This window comes from Periplaneta americana, chromosome 16 (genome assembly GCF_040183065.1).
Source record: "Periplaneta americana isolate PAMFEO1 chromosome 16, P.americana_PAMFEO1_priV1, whole genome shotgun sequence".
NCBI lineage: Eukaryota > Metazoa > Arthropoda > Insecta > Blattodea > Blattidae > Periplaneta > Periplaneta americana.
Window position 1 is genome coordinate 8,945,949 of NC_091132.1, and position 25,073 is coordinate 8,971,021.

Genomic DNA, 25,073 nt, shown 5'->3' on the forward strand with positions numbered 1-25,073 from the left:
ATTATGGTAATCTGAATGCATCCAGTCAAGAAGTTCCTAATAAAAACAAGATTAATTACTTCCACAACAGGGACAATTGCATTATTGTTACTGCCAGCAAATGTTTATTGAAGAATGACATGATCAAAAATCTGTAGAAATTCTGTAGGCCTGGACCAACATGGTTGTCAAAAGATGATAAATAACTGGTAAATGGCATTAATGTGTTTAATGTTTGGACATTACTGTTAGTATTATAATATACATGTGTGACATCATATGACGTGTTTACTGTTACTTCAGAATAACGCCTATTGATAATGACATAAATTAATTTATTGTTATTGCAGTTTTTTCAATAAATGATCACTCATCAAACACTCTTTATATTCTTAAATTAAAATTTTTGCACACAAGGTAAAGGATGAGTATTGTGAGCAACATTTTCGTATTTTGTCTTTACTACTTCATGAAAATGATGAAACGTTAATAAAAACTTAGAAGTGACTGTTCTACTAAGATTTTTCAAATCATCCGTCCTCAAGTGAGGTTGACCATTGGGATCCGGAATTAACAAACATAAAAAATAAAGGGAAATGAAACGAGCAAAATAATGATTCGATTTGTACATTAAAGCAAAAATTTACGTGTTAACATATAGATGATAGTGTAGAATTTGAAGAGAGGCCTTCACAATTTCCATTACAATCTTCTGAACCTCATAAAAGGAAATTTGAAAGGATTTAAGGATATTACATGTAAATTTTGGTAAACAACCCCTCGCTCCAAATAGTAAGCCTGTAACATCCCAGTTGTAAAGCGAAATGCACATTTCACGTCATAACAGTTTATAGTAAGTTATTTGTGGACTTAGAAAAGGCATTTGACAGAGTGGATTGGAATAAACTGATGGGAATCCTAAAGAAAATTCGCGTGGATTGGAAAGAGAGGAGGCTGTTCAGTAACCTTTACATGAAACAACCAGTCAAAGTCAGGATAGGAGAAGAAATATCAGAAGGAAATAAAATAGGGAGAGGAGTACGATAAAGATGCCCTTTATCATCTACCTGTTCAACATCTACTTGGAGGATTTAGTGAAGAACTGCTTTCAGAATATGGGAGGAGTGATAGTACGAGGAAGAAGAATAAAGTGTGTAAGATTTGCTGATGATATGGCGTTGATAGCAGAAGAGGAGATGATACTAAAGGATATGCTACTGGAGCTTAATGACAGCTGTGAGCAGTATGGGATGAAAATAAATGCCAACAAGACGAAGATCATGATCATAGGAAGAAAAGTAAAGAAGATGAACTTGCGAATTCTAAATGAGGCAGTAGAGCAAGTGGACAGCTTCAAATACTTGGGGTAAGCAGTAACATGAGCTGCTGCCAAGAAGTCAAAAGGAGAATAGCAATGGCAAAGGAAGCTTTTGAGAAAAAGGAGCATCTTCTGCGGACCTCTAGAGAAAGAACTAAGGAAGGGACTAGTGAAATGCTTTGTGTGGAATGTAACATTGTAGGGAGCAGAAACATGGAGAGGTCAATGTAGAGTATCCACCGCCCACTGAACGAATATTGGTTAAACGAGCATTGAGCGACTTCCGCCGATTTTGGAATAGACACCGACGCACTTAGGTTAGGTTAAGTTAGGCTAGGCTTTTATTATCCCATCAAGATGTTTAGGATTAGTGTAAAACTGGCCTATATCTCCTTACGACGAAGTGAAGAGAAGTGAATAGAAACATTTGAAATGTGGATATGGAGAAGGATGGAGTGTGTGAAATGGACAGAGTAAGAAACGAAGCTGTGTTGGAAAGAGTGGATGAAGAAAGAATGACACTGAAACTGATCAGAAAGAGAAAAAGGAATTGGCTGGGTCACTGGTTGAGAAGAAACTGCCTACTGAAGGATGCACTGGAAGAAATGATGAATGGAAGAAGAGTTCAAGGCAGAAGAAGATATCAGATGATAGACGACATTAAGGTATATGGATCATATACTGAGGCAAAGAGGAAGGCAGAAAATAGGAAAGACTGGAGAATGCTAGGTTTGCAGTGAAAAACATGCCTTTGGGCAGAACACTTTGAATGAATGTGTGTGTATATACATATCTGTGTGTGTGTATTTGAATATACAGTAATTTACATATAGTCAATAGGTAGCCTAAGGTGTAACAAGAATCATTATGCTGCTATTCACTTTTTGTTTTTTAGTTCATAAATAATGAATTTTGATGAAAAAGGAGATAATTACTATCTTATCTACTATTATAGTAATTACTTTATAAAATACACGTTGTTTGACTCGTTAGTATTTACCTTGCAATTCTAAAAAAAGTAGATAAAATGTCATCGTTACAGCTACTGCTACACACCAAAAGATTAATTAACCTAAGTGTCCTTCAAAACATATGGTTTTGTCTGAATGGTTGGTATTTATTTATGTTTCTTTCAGTAGTCCTATTAATAAATCATGTCTTTTCAAATGAATTAATAATCACACAACTATATTTTAACGTTAGGTTAAAATGTAACAAAATTACATTATTTTCAATAGTAATACAAAGCCAATAAGTATTGTTTAGAAACTGTCAAATGGTAATAAATAACACTAGTATGACATAATAGACTTCACTTACTGTAAGCCGTGTTGCATACAATTAGAAACATTCTGTTTGTTTAACATAGTTTCTCTCTTTTCATTCCAGAAATGCGTTCCATATGTTCGTGAGGAATGGTACCACCTGTTGTTGCCATTGTGTCCCTGTACACACCTCAGAGGTGTCACCTCTGGCTGGTCCCGCTTCGCAGTGGTCAATACCGCTATAACCTGAACACCAACTTTAGAAAATGAAAGGAACTAGGAGTACATGCGTTATACTGAAAAAGTATTAACAGTTTGAAATAAGGCATTTTATTCTCACGTTCAGCAGGGTGAGAAATGCTGTATGTAGTATTTTATTCACTCAAAAACAAGTAAATTGAACTAATATAAAAAGATAACATTTAAATTGCGATTATGTTGTATAATCGCCGCGGGCTCATGCTTAACATGCCGGCATCATACAATAACGTGCGGTGTGCTAAAAGCACATAATTTTGCCGACCGATTGTTGCTCTGTAGGTTTCACTCTAAGTGTCATGTTGTCACGTCTACTTCCTCGATAAGAATAAGCACTAGTTTGTTATATTGTTAAATGGCTATTATTATTATTATTATTATTATTATTATTATTATTATTATTATTATTATTATTATTCCATATACGAGTACGTTGACATTCTTAACTCTTAATAATAACTCTTTAATAATAATTTTTAATCACATACCTTTATGTTCGTCCTCAGCACAAGACATTGCAACCTCGGTTTTAGTCCACTTGGATTAGACAAGTAAATGTCATTTTATAATGGAAGCAGCTTATTGGTTGCAACATTGAAATTGAGGCGAGTGATTGGAGCGGCGACATAAGACATTGAAAACAATAATACAATTAAATTTCAAAGACCTGCCGAATGTTGCGATAATACAAGCCGGAGCATGGGTAGGTTTGGCAACGCTGGGTGGAGGCGGAAGATTCTGATGTAGTTGTGCTTGCTCATTGCTTTCGTTGTACATAACGTGTATTTTTTCAATATTACTTTATGCACAAAGGTAAGATCAAGATTCAGAGTAATGATGTAAATTATTACGGATTCGAAAGTAGTGTTTTATTGCAATCAATTAGCAATACTTCAGAATACGGCGTAAGTAGTCTACTTACATACAAAGTCTGCCACTTAAAATAATAAAAAAAAAACATGTTTTTATTGGTAGTACAAAGGTAAATAAATAAAAAAAGATATTCCTTGCACCGAAAATAATAAAATCAATAATGCAATAAAGACGTAAGTTCCTACGCAGTATTCTTAAGTTCCATTCAATTAAAAATTTGTCGCTAGTAAATTGACATGTTTTGCCGCTTTATGTTGTTTCACTTTTGACGTGAAAGGTCTATTATAGGATATCACAATACATTTTAATTTCATGTGATTATCTGTCGTGCTTTTCTAAAAATATTTCAGATTCCCAGGAAGTCAGTTTTAGTTTGAACCTGGCCAGTCACCATAACAATACTGTTATCCTAAATTATTTGTTATAAACTTTTTAAAATATAATTTTAAATAAATATAACTACAGAAAAGTAGCTAAGAATGTAAATTACGCAAATAAAATAAAAATGCAAACAGAGGAAACTATTGACATTATAATAAATATGAGGATGTAACTACAGTTAGGCCAAGTATAAAGATCTATGAAAAATGCAGAAACATACTTTCAATCTAATACGGTACGTAACAAAACACATCTTTACCTATTAAGTATGTGCCAATTAGCATAAACTCAGTGAACTTTAAATCCTGTGAATACGAAGTGAAAAGAAACATATTTATAACTAATTTGTTACAAAAGGAATAATATTAATAAACAAACCTTGAAAACCGACAAAATGAGTGTATGCATCTACAAATTATATTGTAGGTAGTTCTGACGTATAGCAGACATTCCGAATCTTCAACAAAACTGCAACATTTATGGTATCAGAGAACAGCTGTTCACAATGAACTTGAAAATCAACGGCGTAACTTTATTGATATAGCAGGTGAGATCCAACAATTTAGCTAGAATTCTGATACACCACAAACTACAAGTAAGACTATAAAAAATGTAGTTTATACAATATTTAATATTTAGAAGAATTACAATTAACGTTTTTACGGTTATTAATAATGACAAAGTGATTGACAGTTCTTGATTACAGTATTGCCGACGTATGGCTCCGGCTTGTAACTGAAGAAAGCTCTCTATGTTAAATATTGCGCTTTTATAAACACGAAATAAAAGACGAGCTAGTTAATGACGTTGCTTAAATGAAACCAAGGCATTTCCCCTTTGCTACATTAGTAAATAATAATAATAATAATAATAATAATAATAATAATAATAATAATAATAATAATAATAATAATAATAATAAATGTGAAGCGCGACAGCCCATGAAGTTCCTTGGCCCACGACGCTACGATGCGAGACGCTACCTACGTACATAAAAGTACAAATTTGTATTAATGTAAATTAAAATTTCTTTATCAATAAAACTGTGTGTTCATTTCTTCGCACATACGTAATACTAACAGTAAGTGCATGTAAATTAAATATCGTATAGTTGCCCTCAGTAGCGTAGTTAGTATAGCGCTGGCCTTCTATGCTCGAGGGTGCGGGTTCGATCCTGGCCGAGGTCGATGGCATTTAAATGTGTTTAAATGCGACAGGCTCATGTCAGTAGATTTACTGGCATGTTAAAGAACTTCTGCGGAACAAAATTTCAGCACACCGGCGACACTGATATAACCTCTGCAGTTGCGATCGTCGTTAAAAGAACCATAATTAAAATTTTTATATCGTATAAGGAGATAAAAAATGTTAAAACTGAGCCTATGTGTGGAAACTGAAAATGTACTTTAAAGTGGGGTAAATTTGACCATAAAACAAAACAAAAATATACCATGATAACAGTCTTATTTGTAACTTAAAAATAATAAAAAATACTTCAGAAACAGATAAAAACTAATGGATGTTCAGTGCATCTGATATCATGGTTTAAACCTTTCCTGTTCAGGGAAAATACTAGTCTTTAACGCCAAAAAGTTCTAAAAATCGTTTTGGGTTGTATACGTTGAAAGTTGCGCAGTGAAGGAAAACAAAATATTATTATTATTATTATTATTATTATTATTATTATTATTATTATTATTATTATTATTATTATTATTATTATTATTATTTTGTTCGCGGCCCCCCCCCAACAACTTTACTGTTCTTTGGATCATCTGATGACCGCGCCCCCTGTTGAGAATCATTGTTACAATCGATATTCCCAAACAATAGTCCATATAGGGATAAAACGCGTATGTTGGTAGTTCTGGCATTATGTTTAGTCGTATGAATTTCAGTACTTCATTGTTTTTTTAAGCTTATATTACACGTATATAATATGATAAAGCCTCGGGAGTGTGTGTTTTGTGTCGAAGATAGTGCTGCCTCCGCAGGAAGTCAGTATCGCGTTCAATTCCTATTTTAACATTAGCAAGGAAAAGACCAGAATGTTTTCTCGTACTGATAGTAGCACATGCTCGCTACGTCACAGAGGCGCGTGCGCGTAGCAGCTCTAGATTCAAAATAGCAGACGACAGTCTATTCATGTACTGTCTTCAATTTTAGAACGCGGGAGTTGTGTTTCGTCGCTCAACTAGTCAACTTCGATTTCGATATAACAAAAAAAGAATTAGAGTTACATAAGTTTTAAATAAATAATCAGTGTTTGAAAACGACTTAAATAATGGCGCAATTAATTAGCGTTAAATTATCGCGATTCGACGCCTCCCCGTGGGGATTTCGTCTGCAGGGAGGCAAGGATTTTGGAGCACCCTTGCTCATCCAAAAGGTACGTAATGCCTGAATTCGACATGTATTTATTATTGCACCAGACGATCTCAGCTATTTATAGTTTAGTTACAGTTAGTTTCGAATTGTTTGGCAGTGCATTAAATAATGTTGATCACATATTTTGTACGCGTCAATGTACATTGTTGTCATTATTATGTCTTATAGCTCATGTTGGAATGATTGGGTTATAAATGTGGTCAAGGGATTTGTCAAGGGAAGGAAGTGTGTTGTGTCCGTATTTATTTAAAAGCTACTTATTTTATTGTCCTATTTTATTGTCCTATTTTCGTTTCTAATCTTATTGCTTTTGAACATTATACAAAATATTTTCTAATTTGTTACGTTACTGTATTGTGACTACCGAATTTGTCTACTCCAAAGTTTTATTTTTCGTGTGAGATGAAATGTTTTGATTGCCGAACAATTTGATATCTTTAGGATTAGAAACATTTTTGCTCCTTATATTGTGCATTGCATGTCTTATAAAAAATCATTTTGTAAAAGTTGTGGAAGTGCTCTCTTTTCACGTCTGGAATATTGATATAACAATTTTATATTGACATACCAAGTTATCAAACTTATTTTAGAATTACTTTGGGATGCGTCCATTATTAACTTGGGAGTGGACTGCAGAATATGTGCTTCATACGCAAGTGGCATTTGGCCGTGTATCTTAGTTTTTCAGATATCGATATTATCTTACAAATGCGATAGTACAATGATACAGAATGTAACTAAAGTTCGTCGATAACGAAACAGTGACAATGGTTAATTTTTTTAATTTTTGTAACCCTGATCGCAGAATGATTAAATGATAATCTTTTGACGACTATAGAATGTTTAGGAATGAAAATTTCTTTTAATTAAATATAACACGTGAAAGATATTTTTACTTAATTTTTCCTACTTTTAAGTGCAGAGGCTTATGTGATCTTACTTGAATCTTCGGTACTTCTTTATGGGCTGTTGCGAGAGACCAATGTTACTAAATTTAAACGCGAATGTGTGACGTGATGTAGACTTGTGACGTATTAAATACCATCAAGACTTAAAATTTTATTACAGTGTGCGATAATTGATTATAACATCTACTGTTAGGTTTTGTAATCACGCAAATCTGTGTTCATTTATTGAAACATTTCCATGGTGACAGTTTTTTTAAACATGTACCTCTCTGAGGCCGACTTGGTAATAATAGTATGTTAAAAATCTGCATTAAGCCCTAATTGCATGGTAAATTTTGGAAAATAAACGTTCAAAATCATGATTAGAAGTGACGAACAGCTCACAGATTAATAGTTGAGAATAAGTGTAGCAAAAAAAAGAAAACTTTTTCGCCAATTGTGATTAGGCCTAGAGCAAAATTTCGCGATTTATGAAAAAGTTTTCAAAATGATTACGGAAGGAAATGGAGCGATCTTCGCGATGAAAAGCACTGTAATAAATACAGTCAACGTGTTAAATTTTGGACCCTGCTGCGTATGAATTTTCACATTAAGAATCAAAGTCAAAAGGAAACTTTGAAATGAACAGAAATAACATGACATCGGAATTAGCGGGCGGGACACGCCCCGAGGTTGCTCTCGGACATGGATCGACTTTTTTTCTTTTAGTTTTCCACACTGTCAGGTAACCCATATCTAATCCGCTAATGTCGCCGAAGTACCATCTCGTTATCGACGCTTTAATCAAGTAATTAATACAGCGTCATTAATCAACCAATAAAAACTTGATTGTACTATTATTATTATTATTATTATTATTATTATTATTATTATTATACTACTGGAACTGCAATTTTGGTAATTCAGAGTTAATGTTAATTTTATTGGTCTTGATATCAATTTTTGCTGCTGTTATGTGAAGTTCTGGGTAATAATAATAATAAAATTCTCTTTATTTTATCATGCGAACCGCTAGCACTTTCTGAACAGCAAATTGGTACAGAATGTTAAATATAATTTCAATGCACAACACATTACATTTTTGAACATGTAAATGACGTGATTCTTCAACGTAAAGATAGTTTCTATTTTTAACACACTTCTGGTGAAGATGTGATAGATGCCGTCTATTTTTATTGTGCGTACTTCTGTTGGAGACCGTATTTCTGCCGATATGCTGGAACTGCACGCGTAAACCAACACCGTTGAGAAGTGACTCACGTTTTGTATTTTCCTCGAAAATGCTGAATAAGTCGAGATATTGATGTCTGATTTATGAAGTGGAACACTTGAATATTTCACGGAGTACTTCACAGTTACTACGCATGCTGTTGTTCACGAACCAGTAAAAGCATGATGCTATGAATTTTCGTTCACGGGCCTGACCGGAACTCGAACCCGGGCCGCCTGCGTGACAGGATGAAAGTTTGACCGCAGAGGTAACACTGTTAGAAGTGTGTATAAAGTAATCGCATTGTTTGGGGTTGACGGCACTTGTTTCTAATACCCAATAGGTCATCATCATCATAGAGCGAGTTTAATCAAAATCCTCAAGGCATAGATAAACGATGTAGGCCATGTCTGTTGTTGACATTGTTGGGTATTGTTCTTTTGTTTTGTCAACAAATGAATGCAGCTTGTATTAAAAAACAAGAAATATTAATAAATTGTCACCTATGTTATTATTCAATCAAACTTTATTTCTTTTTTTATATTTCTTAAGGGCGAAATGCATGTTACAACAGAGCATTACAAATTTATTCTTGAAGCTTACTTCCGCACAGGAATTTTAGTTAGCAGTATCGTTACGATGTTGACCATTGGGTGAATGAATTTCTGACCATTTGGCCACAATTCCAGGGACTTCCTCGACAGAACCTTATCAGAATTTATAATAGGTAAATTCAATATTGTCTTGTTCACGTGACAAAATAATACATGTTTTTTTAACAGACATAATTAAAAAATACTAAGTGTGTAGCTCGTTCACTGCTGTGGAGTAATGGTCGGCACGTCTGGCTATGAAACGGACGGCCCCGGGTTCGAAGGGTTCAAATCCTGGTTGAGATAAATTGCCTGGTTGGGTTTTTTTTCCGGGGTTTTCCCTCAACCAACTGAAGCAGAATTGCTGGTAATTTTTGGCGTTGAACTTCGGACACATTTCGCCTTCATTAATTCACATATTATCATCATCATCATCATCATCCTCATCGTCATCATCCATACAATAGCCTGGGTTAAGTTCACGGTGCGGCGTGCTGTACTTGTCCAAGAGCGCGGCCATTTGGCTACCCAATCATTCACAAGAATAGGACTGGTAAACACAATAAGCCTCAGGCTGCAGTGTAAGTCTTCGAGTCCCTCCTCCGTACAAAAAAAAAAAATCGTAGCTCAGACATGCGAAAGTACCAAAAGTACCATAAATAAAATTATTAAATCGGTAAAATCGTCCGTTTTTTGGTTAGGATTGGCAAACGAATCTATGGTGTAGCGAACGTAATAGTAATATGCGTTACAAGAGCGGTATGTTGACGTTTTCATGTTCGAGGAAAAGATTGAAAAAGCGAAACGTAGTTGAGCTTTTTTAATTTCCGAGAACATGAAAACAAACATACCGCTCGAGTATCGTACATTATTTTGTGCGAAGATCGTTTATTACATACCTGAAAGAGGAATTTCTAATTAGTTGCAATGAAATCTCCATCTTGGTTTCTGTTCAATGACGGCAACTTTGGAAAACAAACATTGTTCCTATAAAATGTTTTCTGTGTTTACTATACTGCAGCAGGCCGTGATATACGTCTGTCTTTTTTTCCCCCCAGTCTGTGATGAGTCTGGAATCTTGTTGATTTTTTCACGGCTTCCTTAATGTTACTTGCATTACACATGCAGTAACTTTTGTGGTGTTGTAGAGTTTACTTAATTTTTGCAAATATTTAAAAACAATAATTAACAGTGCAATTTAGGTGAAATTGCAGTGGTAAGGTTCCAATTTATAATTATTACTATATTGAACGTCTTTAAAAATAATATGTTAAAAGCCTAAAGCAGTAAGATGAATATGACGCTTAAGCGGTAAGAATAGGGAAATTGTTATGTGTGTTACGTTGGGAATACTGAATGTGGTATTTCACACTTACCGCGTATTGGTTTTGTGCGGAAAGCAAGGAAATACGCACGATCTCACACAAAAATAATTGCCGTAAGCTCCCATTCAAAATTGTTTATTAGAAAATTAATAACGCAAGATTTTTGGAAGTAACATGCTAAAAATGATGTACGGTATCTTTTCGTTAGTACATAAAGAGTGAGCAGACTTACCTCATTTCTGCCTGGCCCGCAATGCAGCCTATTCTGGGATATCTGGCATAATGACCCTGAGTTTGCCACTCCGTATGCAGAGAGGCACCGTTAAACACATGAATGAAGCTGCCCGCAGCGTCGCGGCGATAACATTTCCTTTCTGTGACTGGTGGCCCCGTCAAGAAACAAACCTCTTTATTCAGTCGTGAGGCATTGATTAATGGGGCAGGACACAGGCGGACAACGCAGGCATTTAAATGCACTCTGCATATATTCAGAGCTCGAAAATGCATTCGTGTGGAACGTGAAGGAGTTTGGTTGTCTTTCTTGCGATAGCGATTCTTCAAAACGCCGAAGTAACAATTCTAGGGAATGCTGTTGTTCCAGTTAGCCTTTTTTAAACGATACGATTTGATTTTGATAAATGAGTACATATGCATAAAGGAACAAATCTGTTTTGATAAGTTACCACATTTACAATATAACAATTCTTTTTTCGTAAGGTTTCGTAGGAATGTAAACGAAAACAATTGAAGGAAATTAACCGTGCCACAATTAATATAATAATAATAATAATAATAATAATAATAACAATAATGGCTTTATTTAACCCGGCAGAGTTAAGGCCGTAAGGCCTTCTCTTACACTCAACCAGGATTAAAACTTGCTTACACAGTTGAGCATAAAACTAGATCAGAATTAAGTAATTACATACTGATACATAATGAGATGAAAAGAGGTAATTACATAAAATTTACCTCATAAAATAAAAAATAAACATAGTGAAATACATATTAATTTGTTAGAATCAAATACGAATTACATAAAAACAGAAGCCGATAATTCAATAAAAAAGAAAAATGTACACAGTAAAAATAAAAATAAACACATTAGTATACATATTAGTATTAGATTACAATTAAATAGGATTTACATAATTAAACCAGAAACCGACAATTGAATAAAATGTACACAAAAAATAGATTAATAATAAAAAAACAACAAAACAGTGGAAGATAAATAAACACGATTTAGATAATAAAAATAAGAAAAAAAAACGTTAATACAGTGGAACACGTATTATTTCTAGATAATTGCCCTAAAATTACAAAGAAGCTCTATAATTATCGTTGAAATTATGAACGGACACATATTTTTTTTTCGGATAGTTTTGAACTGTATAGGCTATTTACAGCGTGAATGTAAATGACTTCCGTGATTACGGAAATTATTTGTGGACAAACGATTGAAGGTAGAAAATTTTTAATTACACTAGTATATGGTGAAACTCTCCAAGTTTTTAAATATACCTTATAGGTGCTCGATATGGGCCTCCCTTGTAACCCTGCAGACATCAAGCCGGTAGTCCACTTCGTCCCACACATCGCTAAGTGTATCCATATCGATTGCAGCGATGGCGTTGATGATGCGAGAGCATAGCTCTGACAGATTTTCCGATAATGGAGATACAAAAACAGAATCTTTAACATACCCCCCACAGGTAGAAGTCACACGGTGTTAAGCCAGGGGAACGTGGAGGCCAAGACAAGAGCTGCATGTCGTCTCTCCCTGCGCGACCAATCCATCTGTTTGGCATTCGGTCGTTCAGGAATGCCCGGACTTCGTTGTGGAAGTGGAGAGATCTTCATTAATTACTTCTCTTACCACAAATCCATATCCTCCACTTGTAAACCGAAACAGAATAAACAACTAAAACCAACACAACTGTATTATTATTCTATGTGTCTGTGTATCCCTGACACAGCACAGAATAAAATTGATTCCTAGGGAACTTGATGATAATAATAATAATAATAATAATAATAATAATAACTCATTGACATCATCAGCAGTAGCATCAATCCTGAATGACTGGACTTTTGACACAATATCGCCCTCTGTTTTGTGATGTGTGTCTAGTGTAACGCATTTTATTGCTGTCTTCAAGGCCAAAGCAACTTGTCTAATTTATTAGAGACGTTTATTTAAGCATAGTACATCCTGTCTTATTTTAGTGGTTAGCAGACAGTCAAAGATTATCGTTAAATTATCACTTATCAGTAACTCTGAAAAATACTTCATATCTACAAGATTTTTTGCCTCCTCCGTCATACTAATAAATACAAATAAATGAGTATTTCTGTAATCTTATGAAACCAGTTCATTGAATTGTGTAATGGCCCGGCTTCTTATGTGACATTTACGTTCTCAAAACATCGCAAGAAATCTTTTCCTATTATATTATTCCTTGCACGAAACCTTTTCGATTTGCCAGAAACAAGCTGTGTAGCTTCCATTAAAGTTCCCATGGTTACAACGAATATTTTATTTTGCAGACGTATCTACCTTGTATACTATAATTATACGGTTCAATTTGTCCATGTTTGTACATATTACATACCGCTAACTCAAATATTTGCTATGTGAAATTGTAGTATCAGTCGATAAATTTATATTACCGTTCAGTTTTGTATGTAATGTTTGGATATTGAATTATTTTAGAAGCTGATAGATTGTCTCATATTTTGTGCTCGCACAACTTCATCGGTTAATTCATAAAAACACAAGCAGTCGTGATTCTACTGTTTTCCAGTAACTGTCAAGATATGAGAAAGATTAATGACTAAACGTACACTTCTTTTGTAGTCTACATGAAACGCAATTACAATGTTCTTATCTATAGACGGCCTTGTAGTAAGTTGCCAGGCCAACAAAGATGTGTACGTCATGTTTCGGTTAAAGCTTAAAGAAAGAAAATTAACGGTAGATATTAAGTTCAGTCATTTTCATCAGAAGGAAAAAACTTCAACCTGATATTCCTGGTATTCTTTGTCTTGTATTTAGTTATTGCTTTATAATTAATAAAATTTGTATATAATATCACATCATAGCCAGAAGTTTTAATATTTACATGGTGTAACGTTGTCAGTTTTTTATTTCAATCTAATATTCAGTTATTGTTTTAACAATTTGCTTCAATCTGATATAGGCTATATTTCAATATATTTTTGTATTATTTTTGTAATGTATTTGAAAAAAAAAAAACATGAATTAAAATTCTTGTCAAGAAAAGAGTGTTAATGTGGTATTGTTTTTAACCAGTAATATTCTCCTTTATGAACTCTATGGATAAAACAACAAGGGTGAGAGAGAAATAATGCCATAATAAGAAGATTGCCTTCTTTGAGGTTAAAGTGCATAAAGTAAGTGTACTTTCTGAGTACATTCTTCCGCTGATTATGTCCCATGTTAAAAATCAAGATACTTTTAACGATAATTAGAACATTCATTATTGTAGTACAAGACACAAAACATTTCCATCTGCTTTCTGTTAGTCTCAGATGTTATGAAAAGGAGTTCAAAATTATTTTAATACATTGCCTAATTACGTTAAAGCTCTGAAGAACTGGGAGAAAAAAATCTCCTGCTCAACTGATGAAATGTTTATGCTTGTAAATTGAATAAATCAGCTTACATTGTAGTAATAATTAATCGTATTTTATACATTTGTGTATGATTTTTTTTATTTACATAACTGAAAGCTACATTGCTGATATATGAAAATAAATAGAAACGAAAATTTGTATCATAACATTTTATGATGAAACTCCTTAACCCCAGAAAGAAATTTTGCGTACGCCACTGCAGACAAGATATGGAATTGTGGGGACATGTAAGAGTTCCTCTGTTAACATATCTTCACTGTGGCTGTTGAACGTCCTAGCGTTTCTTTAGAGGGTATAGATCACACTCACAGATGCGCACTCTCTGTAAACCCCTTTCCGTCCGCTTCAGAACACGAAACTAAAAATAAGCACAAATGGGAAAGTAAAGTAAATAAATTTTCATTGACTCAACGCGTCGACAGAACGGGGACTCCGGGACATCTCCACGACCCAGGGCTGTTTCACGAAAGTGTGGACTAGTAACGTTCAAGGAAATTCCTTTGTATATTTGTATTTAATGAATTTCCTACATTATGTGGAGAACCCTATTTTACCGGAGGTATATTTTGATTATAGCTGAGATTTATTATTATTATTATTATTATTATTATTATTATTATTATTATTATACAGATAGTAATGCTGAAACTGTGAACGTAGACAAACTCAGGTAATATAACTGTTTCATAAATTCTAACTTTCTGATTTTTTTGAGAGCAGACTGGATGATAAAAGCTTCTCAATTGAATAATAACAGACATTTCTCATATTTTTTCTCCTTTTAATTTTTTCCCGAGTGTCATCTACTGTATATTATTTGTTACTGTTGCTCCAAGGTACTTGAATTCTTACATCTTTTCAAAGGATAACTTTCCAATTTTTATATTTCCATTTCGTACTACGTTCTGGTCACGAGACATAATCATATACTTTGTTTTTTTTTTTCGGGATTTATTTCCAAACCCATCTCATTACTTGCTTCAAGTAAAATTCCCGTGTTTTCACTGATCGTTTGTGGATTTTCTCCTAACATATTCACGTCATCCGCATAAACAAGCAGCTGATGTAACCCGTTCAATTCCAGACCTACAGTATGTGTATTAATTAAACTATTCCATTGTGTACGTGGTTTGAATCACAATTCAAGAGGATAAATAATAACTTCATTGTTGGTAACGGGCACACGTATAATGAGGAGATGTCTTTCTTGACACCTATTTTTAATTAAACGTTTCACACGAGGAAAATATCACATCTCTTTTATTAAAAGGAAAAATCCGAAACAACATTTCCTGGTTAAGAACACCTAACCTACGCAAGTGTCGAGAGTAAACGATTTGCACTTCACTTCGTGCTGTTCCAGCTATCAGCAGGACGATAAGATTAGAAATACGAGCTTATCACCTGACCATGCGGTTATTCTGGCGGAAGAGCACGTCGTCGCGTCCCGGAGCCTCTTGTTGCAATGTAGGAATTATGAGTAGCTAAACATTTTACATATTTACATTATTAAAATTATTTAATTTAACTATCACGCGTTCCTGCAAACCAGAAGCGACATTGCTCCTCAGGCATGAGAAGAATGTCTAATTACGAGGGCATTAAAATTGTTAATATTGCGTAATCACGAGAATTGTTGAGATCATAAAATAACACTCGGAGTTCTGTATCCTTGAAATACTCGCGCTTACTAACCAGACTTGAAAATAACGTAATAACAGACATTGTTGTTGGAATTAAATTGGTATTCACGGGAATTGGAGGGAAAGAAGATCGTGTTGGAATTCCTTTATTTCCTTTCTGTTTCGCGAGAACTGTTTAGCTCTCAAATATTTCTTTGAATTAGATTAGATAAATCTTTAAGGAAAAAGATGAAAAAATGTAGGTAGAATTAGTGTTTTAGTTTCGGAATTGTGAAGCAAATTATTGCCAATTTGACAAGAATAGTCGAACCTGGAAGGATTGAATTCAATCAGTCCTCGTGAAGGAACATGGTAGAGAAGTTTTTTTTTAATCTCTCAAACGCGCAATAAAAATCAGCCATACACAAATACGGAAATAAATTTTTGGAGCTGTCTTGTAAGTTTTGCTTACAACACACTGCACATGTGCAGTAAATAAGATCTCCTGTATATATGCTCCTGTGGACAATCGTGTGAAATTTTTGTCTAAATACAGGTGAACTCCCATCAAGACTCGCTCCAAATTTTAATTCTGTATCTGTACAATGTAATTTTCAATATTATGCAGTTGGCAGAACTGGCAGCTCATTGTTGTGAACACAATCCGCGAGGAATATGTGAGCAGCTCGTGTTGTATGAATTGTTCTGCAATAAATGTGAGGACAATGTGTTGAAGGTTAGGATCGTGCAGCGTGTGTGTTATCAAATTGACATAGCTGTGATAAAACCGCTAATACGTGTATTCTTATCGATGATGCGAGCAATTAGAGGTGTGCTCTTGTATTATCAAAGGCAGAACAGCGTTCCCGAGTCACGTTGTGTGGATGCTCACTTCAGAGTCTTGAATGTAGGTATTTTCGTATTATCTCTTTAGTACATTTTTTTCATGTACGGTAATTAATTGATTTCAGGCGCCGTCTACATTATTTTTCAGATACTACTATCAGTTTCTTGTTCTAAGTAGCCTACATATTTCATCCAGGAAATTAATATACCAAGTTCGAACTCAGGGAATGTTTTTTTTTGTTTGTTTTATTGTAGTTGGTTGAACTACACGTTGTCCAAGTAAACCTAGCTTTATCTGACTTTAGAGCTCTGCCCGTAACCTATATACAGAGTAATTAAATGTTCGTTTCTTTTCAGTTTTGTACAACCCTGCATTTGTGGTACCTTTTTGTGGGAGATGTCACCGGAAGGTTTAGTGGGAAAGTTATGTACCTTTAGGTTGAATCATTTGAGTCTACCGAAAATAATTCTGCATTTTGTTGTGTTACCAATGAACGTTAACACTATTTCATATTAGGCATTTTTTCTTCTTTTTAAAAATGCAAATGAAGGAAGAATCTTTGATAATATGCTAGTTTATTCATCCATAGTTTTCTGACCAAAGACAGGTCCTTCACTGCAAACCCAGCATCCTCCAATCTTGCCTCTTTTCCGCCTTCTTTCTCGTCTCCGCATACAATCCATACTTCTTAATGTTATCTATCTTCTTCTGTCTCGAACTTTTTTTGACATCCGGAGCCGCCACTGGCTTCTGTAGTTTAAATGGACGTTAAATAAAGTAGCTAAGTTAATTAAGAATTACAACATTGTTACATAGCCCTTGCATGATTGTGTTTTAAAGGAGATGTCGGATCAAGTAACAGTTTCATTCCACCTAAACTGTTCACAAAACGAGATGTCCTACCTAAGTATGTATATCGGACGTCGTTACCAGGTGTGTTAACGTTGGATGACGTACATGCGGGGCATTTTTAAAGGGCTAGCGTGGAATAATAGTCCCTTTGTTAGACCACAAGGAATGTGCTGGACACAAGATGAGTGCCCCCATTGATCGAGCTGCTGACTCACGAAGGAGGAAGAACGCAGATTCATCAGGCACCAAGTTCAGGGCTCTTCAAGAGCATTGCGCCTATATAAGGGTACGAGTGAGTCGAGACGCGAAGGGAATCGTGGTTGGAAATAACCATCGTCACAATCACTGTTTCATTACGTCATTTCCTTACGGGCCAGTGAGGTTAACAAGCAGGGACTATAGTTTTAAGTGACGTTTACACACATTAACTAATCGGTACAAACTGGCTGTGTGCATGTGCAGATGCATTGAACTGGCATGTAAAAGAACTCCTGCGGGACAAAATTCCGGCACATCCGGCGACGCTGATATAACCTCTGCAGTTGCGAGCGTCGTTAAATAAAACATTACATTTTTTACATCAATGGCTTTTAAGGAACCCGGAGGTTCGTTTTCGGTGAAAACTGGCCTACGTACATGTGTAAATGCATTGAATTGTTTGCACAAATCTACCATCTCGGTAGATTTGGTACGACCAGAAAAATAGTTTTTGTGCAAACGAGCGCATGCGCATTGCGATTTCCGCAAAGAGCTGATTATACATACGGGCGAATAAGTGGCGAGAGACACTGGCTCTGGCGAGAGATCGATTGCAGAGCCATCTGGAGATAAGCGCTATCGCTCACAGAATTAAGAAGTTCTGGGTTCAATTAAGAATATTAAACAGATGTGAATAAGTTTGCTAATTAAAGTTCTTAAACAAATACAGCCTAAGATTGCTGCTAATAAATATTAGATACCATGAAAACCATTTTCAATATCCTAGCTACTGTAATTACCCCAAAATATACATTTTTATTTTCAAGTATTTGACTATTGAATGCTCATTTCTGTCATCTTCTGGCCCTGGTCAAAAAAAAAAAAACTATTTGAGCCTTGAAGAATAATAATTGGAAACCGCCGATATACAACCAACTTCATGGATTCATGGACTTGGTCTGAACAACCTCGGAATAAGAGGAAGGAGTATTCGGTGAAATCTACAATCGATGTTAATTCCGTGTTCTGAATGGCTAGATTTATAAGTGACAGTTTCAATAATGACTGAATTGGTGCTGATAACAAATTCAAAAATAACCATAAAACAGTATAGGCCTACATACTGTACTACGTAAAAATTATGTTCTTCTGTTACACGATTATGTTTTTTTTTTTCTGTGGTGTGTAGTTTAAACAGGAACGCTATTTACGCCAACAAACAAGATGACATTCGCACTGGAATACAGGAGGATCGTTGTTGCCATAGTAACAGATGTTTCGTTGTTACGCTAAGCTGAGCGTAAACTAAATAGCTAAAGTTACCGAATCTCCCAAACTTGTTTCGTATAACGAATAAGTACGTCTTTTTCTGCGCTTCTTTTGCCTTTTTATATCTTGATGGCATTTGTTCAGTTCTGTCCATTTAGCTCTCATGTGTGAAAGAACTTCAGAGCACAAGATCTGATGTCTGTTGCGTTTTATGAGATTGTATCTAATCATTTTATTGATCTAACCGCTTTATACAGAGATTTCAAAAACTGTGTTCCGCGGCACCCATGCTAGGGGTTTTGGGAGTCCTAAGTGGTTTGAAAAATTATATTTTATACTTGGAGAATGCCGGTACTACAAAATGTATTTAAAAATAATAAAGAACTGAATCAATAATCAATAAAAATATGTAACATGCCCAATAATAATAATAGTAATAATAATAATAATAATAATAATAATAATAATAATAATAATAATCATAATCATAATCATAATCATAATAATAATAATTTAAAATGTGTCTCAGTGAAACGTACAGCAGAGTTCGTATAGGTCAGTTTCTGTCAGATGCGTTTCCAATTCACTGCGGGCTGAAGCAAGGAGATGCACTATCACCTTTACTTTTTAACTTTGCTCTAGAATATGCCATTAGGAAAGTTCAGGATAACAGAGAGTGTTTGGAATTGAACGGGTTACATCAGCTGCTTGTCTATGCGGATGACGTGAATATGTTAGGAGAAAATCCACAAACGATTAGGGAAAACACGGGAATTTTACTTGAAGCAAGTAAAAAGATAGGTTTGGAAGTAAATCCCGAAAAGACAAAGTATATGGTTATGTCTCGTGACGAGAATATTGTACGAAATGGAAATATAAAAATTGGAAATTTATCTTTTGAAGAGGTGGAGAAGTTAAAATATCTGGGAGCAACAGTAACAAATATAAATGATACTCGGGAAGAAATTAAACACAGAATAAATATGGGAAATGCCTGCTATTATTCGGTTGAGAAATTTTATCATCCAGTCTGCTGTCGAAAAATCTGAAAGTTAGAATTTATAAAACAGTTATATTACCGGTTGTTCTGTATGGTTGTGAAACTTAGACTCTCACTTTGAGAGAAGAACATAGGTTAAGGGTGTTTGAGAATAAGGTGCTTAGGAAAATATTTGGGGCTAAGAGGGATGAAGTTACAGGAGAATGGAGAAAGTTACACAAGACAGAACTTCACGCATAGTATTCTTCACCTGACATAATTAGGAACATTAAATCCAGACGTTTGAGATGGGCAGGACATGTAGCACGTATGGGCGAATCCAGAAATGCATATAGAGTGTTAGTTGGGAGGCCGGAGGGAAAAAGACCTTTAGGGAGGCCGAGACGTAGATGGGAAGATAATATTAAAATGGATTTGAGGGAGGTGGGATATGATGGTAGGGACTGGATTAATCTTGCTCAGGATAGGGACCGCTGTCGGGCTTATGTGAGGGCGGCAATGAAACTCCGGGTTCCTTAAAAGCCAGTAAGTAATAATAATAATAATAATAATAATAATAATAATAATAATATCGAAACAAAATGGGTTACAAGGGCTACACTATAGGTTAAAAGGGATTTCGTGGTGTGAAAAGTTCGAGAAACACTGCTCTAAATAAAGAATTTCATCCTCTTAATAGCCAGCCACTCTGGCGACAGTCCCTGACATCGACAAGCTCTTAGTTTTATTGTGGACTCCTCTCTACACGCACAGTACAGCACGGCTCCTTCTGGTTTTCTATGGATATAACGGAGCGATGTAAAAATGCGGTCCTATCCATCCGATCTCTCCACTTTCCAGGCATGACATCACAAGCGTATGGAGTGGACCTCTTAAAAATTCAATTAGTTACGCCACTGCATTGGAACGCGACTGACCTGTCATCATGACGTCATTTCTGACCAGTGACGACACAGAGGTCAGTGACGACACGGAATTCGAGTTATTTAAATGATTCAGGAAGCTTGTCAGCTCCTGTTTTATCTGTGAACCTCGTTAGGTGCTTAATATGTTTTCCTTTATCTTCCTCTCTCTGTATATGGACGCGATTTTCAGCATGCACTAACCTCTCTGAATTCATTGACCTAATGCTATTGTCTGGTACAGGGTGTGCAACAACTAATATCCTTGGCAGTGCAAGATGTTCCTCATAGTACTTACTTATTTCAAATGGCTTTTAAGGAACCCGGAGGTTCATTGCCGCCCTCGCATAAGCCTGCCAGCGGTCCCTATCCTGTGCAAGATTAATCCAGTCTCTATCATCATACCCCACCTCCCTCAAATCCATTTTAATATTATCCTCCCATCTACGTCTCGGCCTCCCTAAAGGTCTTTTTCCCTCCGGTCTCCCAACTAACACTCTATATGCATTTCTGGATTCGCCCATACGTGCTACATGCCCTGCCCATCGCAAACGTCTGGATTTAATGTTCCTAATTATGTCAGGTGAAGAATACAATGCGTGCAGTTCTGCGTTGTGTAACTTTCTCCATTCTCCTGTAACTTCATCCCGCTTAGCCCCAAATATTTTCCTAAGCACCTTATTCTCAAACACCCTTAACCTATGTTCCTCTCTCAGAGTGAGAGTCCAAGTTTCACAACCATACAGAAGAACCGGTAATATAACTGTTTTATAAATTCTAACTTTCAGATTTTTGGACAGCAGACTGGATGATAAGAGCTTCTCAACCGAATAATAGCACGCATTTCCCATATTTATTCTGCGTTTAATTTCCTCCCGAGTGTCATTTATATTTGTTACTGTTGCTCCAAGATATTTGAATTTTTCCACCTCTTCGAAGGATAAATCTCCAATTTTTATATTTCCATTTCGTACAATATTCTGGTCACGAGACATAATCATATACTTTGTCTTTTCGGGATTTACTTCCAAACCGATCGCTTTACTTGCTTCAAGTAAAATTTCCGTGTTTGATGTTCCTCATAGTAGTCGTCGAAATTTGGAACCGAGATCTTTTAATGGATGGTGCATGACATTATAGGTCTTGAATTAGAACTCAAAGTGCCTACATTAAATTGTAGACTGTGACTATGTTTTAAAAATGGGTATCAAGAATAATGAGACACATCCGTTTAAGCTTTTCGTAACAGTTTTCTTTTTATTATCTTGCAAATGATATCACTGTTTGTAGGCCTAGTTTATTTTATTTAATTACTGTTCAAAATACATACATAATAAAACAATGTAATATGCATTCAAATAAAAATATTAACTTTCTTTTCTGTATTGCACACAGAAAAATTGATATAATTTCCTAAGATATTTTACTTAATTTCGTGTAATTGGATAAAAGCAATCAATAATTATAATTACACAACGCCACGAGTGATTTAATTAGAGGCGTTCAAAATAGGAGTTGTATTTGTTAGGACTACTTCATGAGTAAAACGAACTAATAGAATTAATAAAACCCATAAAATAAGTTAAGATAATATTTCAAATACATACAAGAAATTACGTCTTAACCTCACTGCATTGGTCACTGCAACTGTGACTTCTTGGTTGTAAACATACTTTTCAAATCTAAATTAAAGTGGCGCTGCCGATTGTAATAAATAATAATAATAATAATAATAATAATAATAATAATAATAATAATAATAATAATAATAATAAACAACTCCAGAATATAATATAATATAATATAATATAATATAATATAATATAATATAATATAATTATACTTTCTACTTATTTCGGGGTTCTCTCTCCATTGATGAACTAACATACAATTGAAATAGTCAAACTATTCGTCTTGTTCCGATCCCACAAATTTTAAAATTGGTCACTTCATCTTTTCTCTGGTCTTCTGGTCTCTTTTTCCCTCTAGCTTTGTATCTAAAAAGCAGCCGAAGCAATCAGTTTGGTTCTAAATGTTCCTGCCATCATTCTCTGTATCCCTTGAATGTATCCAATATACTTATTACTCTAAGTTTTTTATTAATATCATTGCTGAGTTTGTTGTTCCTACAAGTAATTGGAATTTATGTAGTTTATTTTCGACATAATGAATTTCCGAGTAAGAGACTATGCAACCAAGGTAGTTGAAAATTGAGGGGTGTTTTCACAAAACTAGTTATCTACAAAATCTTCTTTTTTTCAAGACAACTCTTTCCTCAAATACACAACTGTAGATACCGAGTTTTGAAAAATCTCTTTTATTTCAAGATCAATTTACTGATATACTTACCAACTTCAGCTTAATTCTGATAGCACCATTGGATTCTTCTGACCCAAAAACATAAGGATACACTAAAACCTCAAAATCGGAAAAAATGTAGATAACGAGTTTTGTGAAAACGCCCCTCAATTGTTCAGAAACGATAACATCATTTCAACTATTTTAAGTGCCGTCAACTGTCTGTGCTGTGCGTTGTTTTTCCTCGCTTGAAGATTTTGCAGATTTAATTTCCGTGTGGATAAAGTAGGCCTAACTGTTGCTACGGAAACCAGCTCATCTTACATAGAGGCATAAGACAAAGGACTGGCACTATATGCATTGTATCTTTAATTATACGCCACCAGACAACGGTAGCATCTTCGTGTTAATGCCAGGGGTGAACAAAACACCACATGATACATCTGTTCTTGTTTGCATGTTGTTTTCTACAGTCTAAATGATTAATTGAGAGCCACCTATAGAATTATGGAGTGCGTTATTCACCGTAAATTTCTCAAAATATTTCAAATTAACAATTCTTACTGAAAGTTAGGTAAAATTACATTTTCTTGGTAAAATAAAACTAATTTCATCAATTTTCGAGCCTAAGCTGGTTTCTTATTTTTACACGTCTGAAATTTACAGTCATCGTAATACCACGAGACGTTTTCAGGTTACCGATAAATTCACGAACAAAGTTAGTTGCGAGTAAATTTATGTAGGAAAACTCAAAACTTCGAGGGTATATTTTGGACTACCGGTATTTCAATAATAAAATCAATTTAATAAAACCATAAAATGATCTAATAAAATATAAAATTCCTTACAGCCTGCGTTAAGAGCTGGGTCACTTCAACTAGATAATGCCTTGTTTTGTTATATGGTCTATGTTATGAACTTTATGTGATGAAACAAAATACGTTAACAACAGAATAAGCAGATCTAATTTATTTCACAATTACTAAATTAAATCGTGAAGAAACTTTGGACATAATTCTGCCATAGTTAACTTGAAAATAATTATTGAACCTCAGACTATTAGGTTCGAATCTATTCCATCTCACAGGGTGTATCTCAAACTTTCGCTCTGAGAGGCTTCGTTAACAGAAAACCACATTTCAAGTCGCACAGAGTTTGTGCGCTCTCAATGTTGGGTTTCTGACGTCTTGTCAGCCCGCTTGAGGTATATGGATATAAAACGGAAAAATTGACCGGTGTCTGATACGTTCCTGGGTAGCTCAGTCTGTAGAGCGTTGGCGCGCTCAGCCTAACGTCCCGGGTTCGATAAGCGATCCCGGAACAATTTTTCCCTTAAAATTATTCAAATCAAATTCACAGGGAGCCATATATCTAAAAGCCAGGTTTACCTGACATGATATTTTGAATTCCTGGTACGGTACCATAATGACTTTTTCTATCCTATGTTATGACTTAATAGGTACTATAGATAGATAATTCACTAATAAATTACAAAATCGTGCCGCACGGTGGTCTAGTGGCTAGAGCTTATAATTCTGTGGACCCGGATTGGATCCCCGGTGTATACCCCTGATTTATAACTTGTGTTGGTCTACACAACTGGCTCCTTCATTGTATGAATGGCGAACAGTCAAGTACCCGCCATTAGTAAAACAAAAAATACAAAATTCTATTATGAAAACGAAAATAGCAACAAACATTTATGAAAACAACAAACGTGTAGTATTTCTGACACAGTTCTAAAAAATAGTTCAGAATGTTCTAATATACCGTCGAGCGGGGTGACTTTGTGCCATTCGCGCATTTCATAAAAAAACGTAAGGAAGTAGTCATTGAAACCGTCACAAGGTTTTAAAGACTACTAAACGTAAGGAAGTAGACTTTAAAACTTTGTCACGGTCTTAAAGAATACTTCCATACGTTTTTC

General features: G+C 35.0%; 2 protein-coding genes across 10 annotated transcripts in view; one reads left to right on the top strand and one right to left on the bottom strand.

Moving 5' to 3' along the window:
- LOC138692284 (vesicular glutamate transporter 2-like) overlaps positions 1-10,864 on the bottom strand; it is a 43,028-nt gene extending 32,164 nt beyond the window's left edge. For both annotated transcript variants that reach the window (XM_069815468.1, XM_069815467.1), the window contains exons 1-2: positions 10,731-10,864; positions 2,618-2,808 (exon numbers count right to left, since the gene is read on the bottom strand). The gene's annotated coding sequence lies outside the window, so the exon portion shown is untranslated. The remainder of the gene's footprint in view (positions 1-2,617; positions 2,809-10,730) is intronic.
- The window catches only part of Zasp52 (Z band alternatively spliced PDZ-motif protein 52), a 195,600-nt gene continuing 176,507 nt past the window's right edge, over positions 5,981-25,073 (top strand). For 3 of the 8 annotated variants that reach the window (XM_069815458.1, XM_069815459.1, XM_069815460.1), the window contains exon 1: positions 6,084-6,463. In XM_069815458.1, coding sequence (XP_069671559.1) covers positions 6,359-6,463 — 105 coding nt within the window. In that variant the 5' untranslated portion in view covers positions 6,084-6,358. Of the gene's footprint in view, positions 6,464-25,073 lie in introns of all 8 variants that reach the window. The other 5 variants (XM_069815462.1, XM_069815461.1, XM_069815456.1 and 2 more) reach the window with 4 other exon arrangements.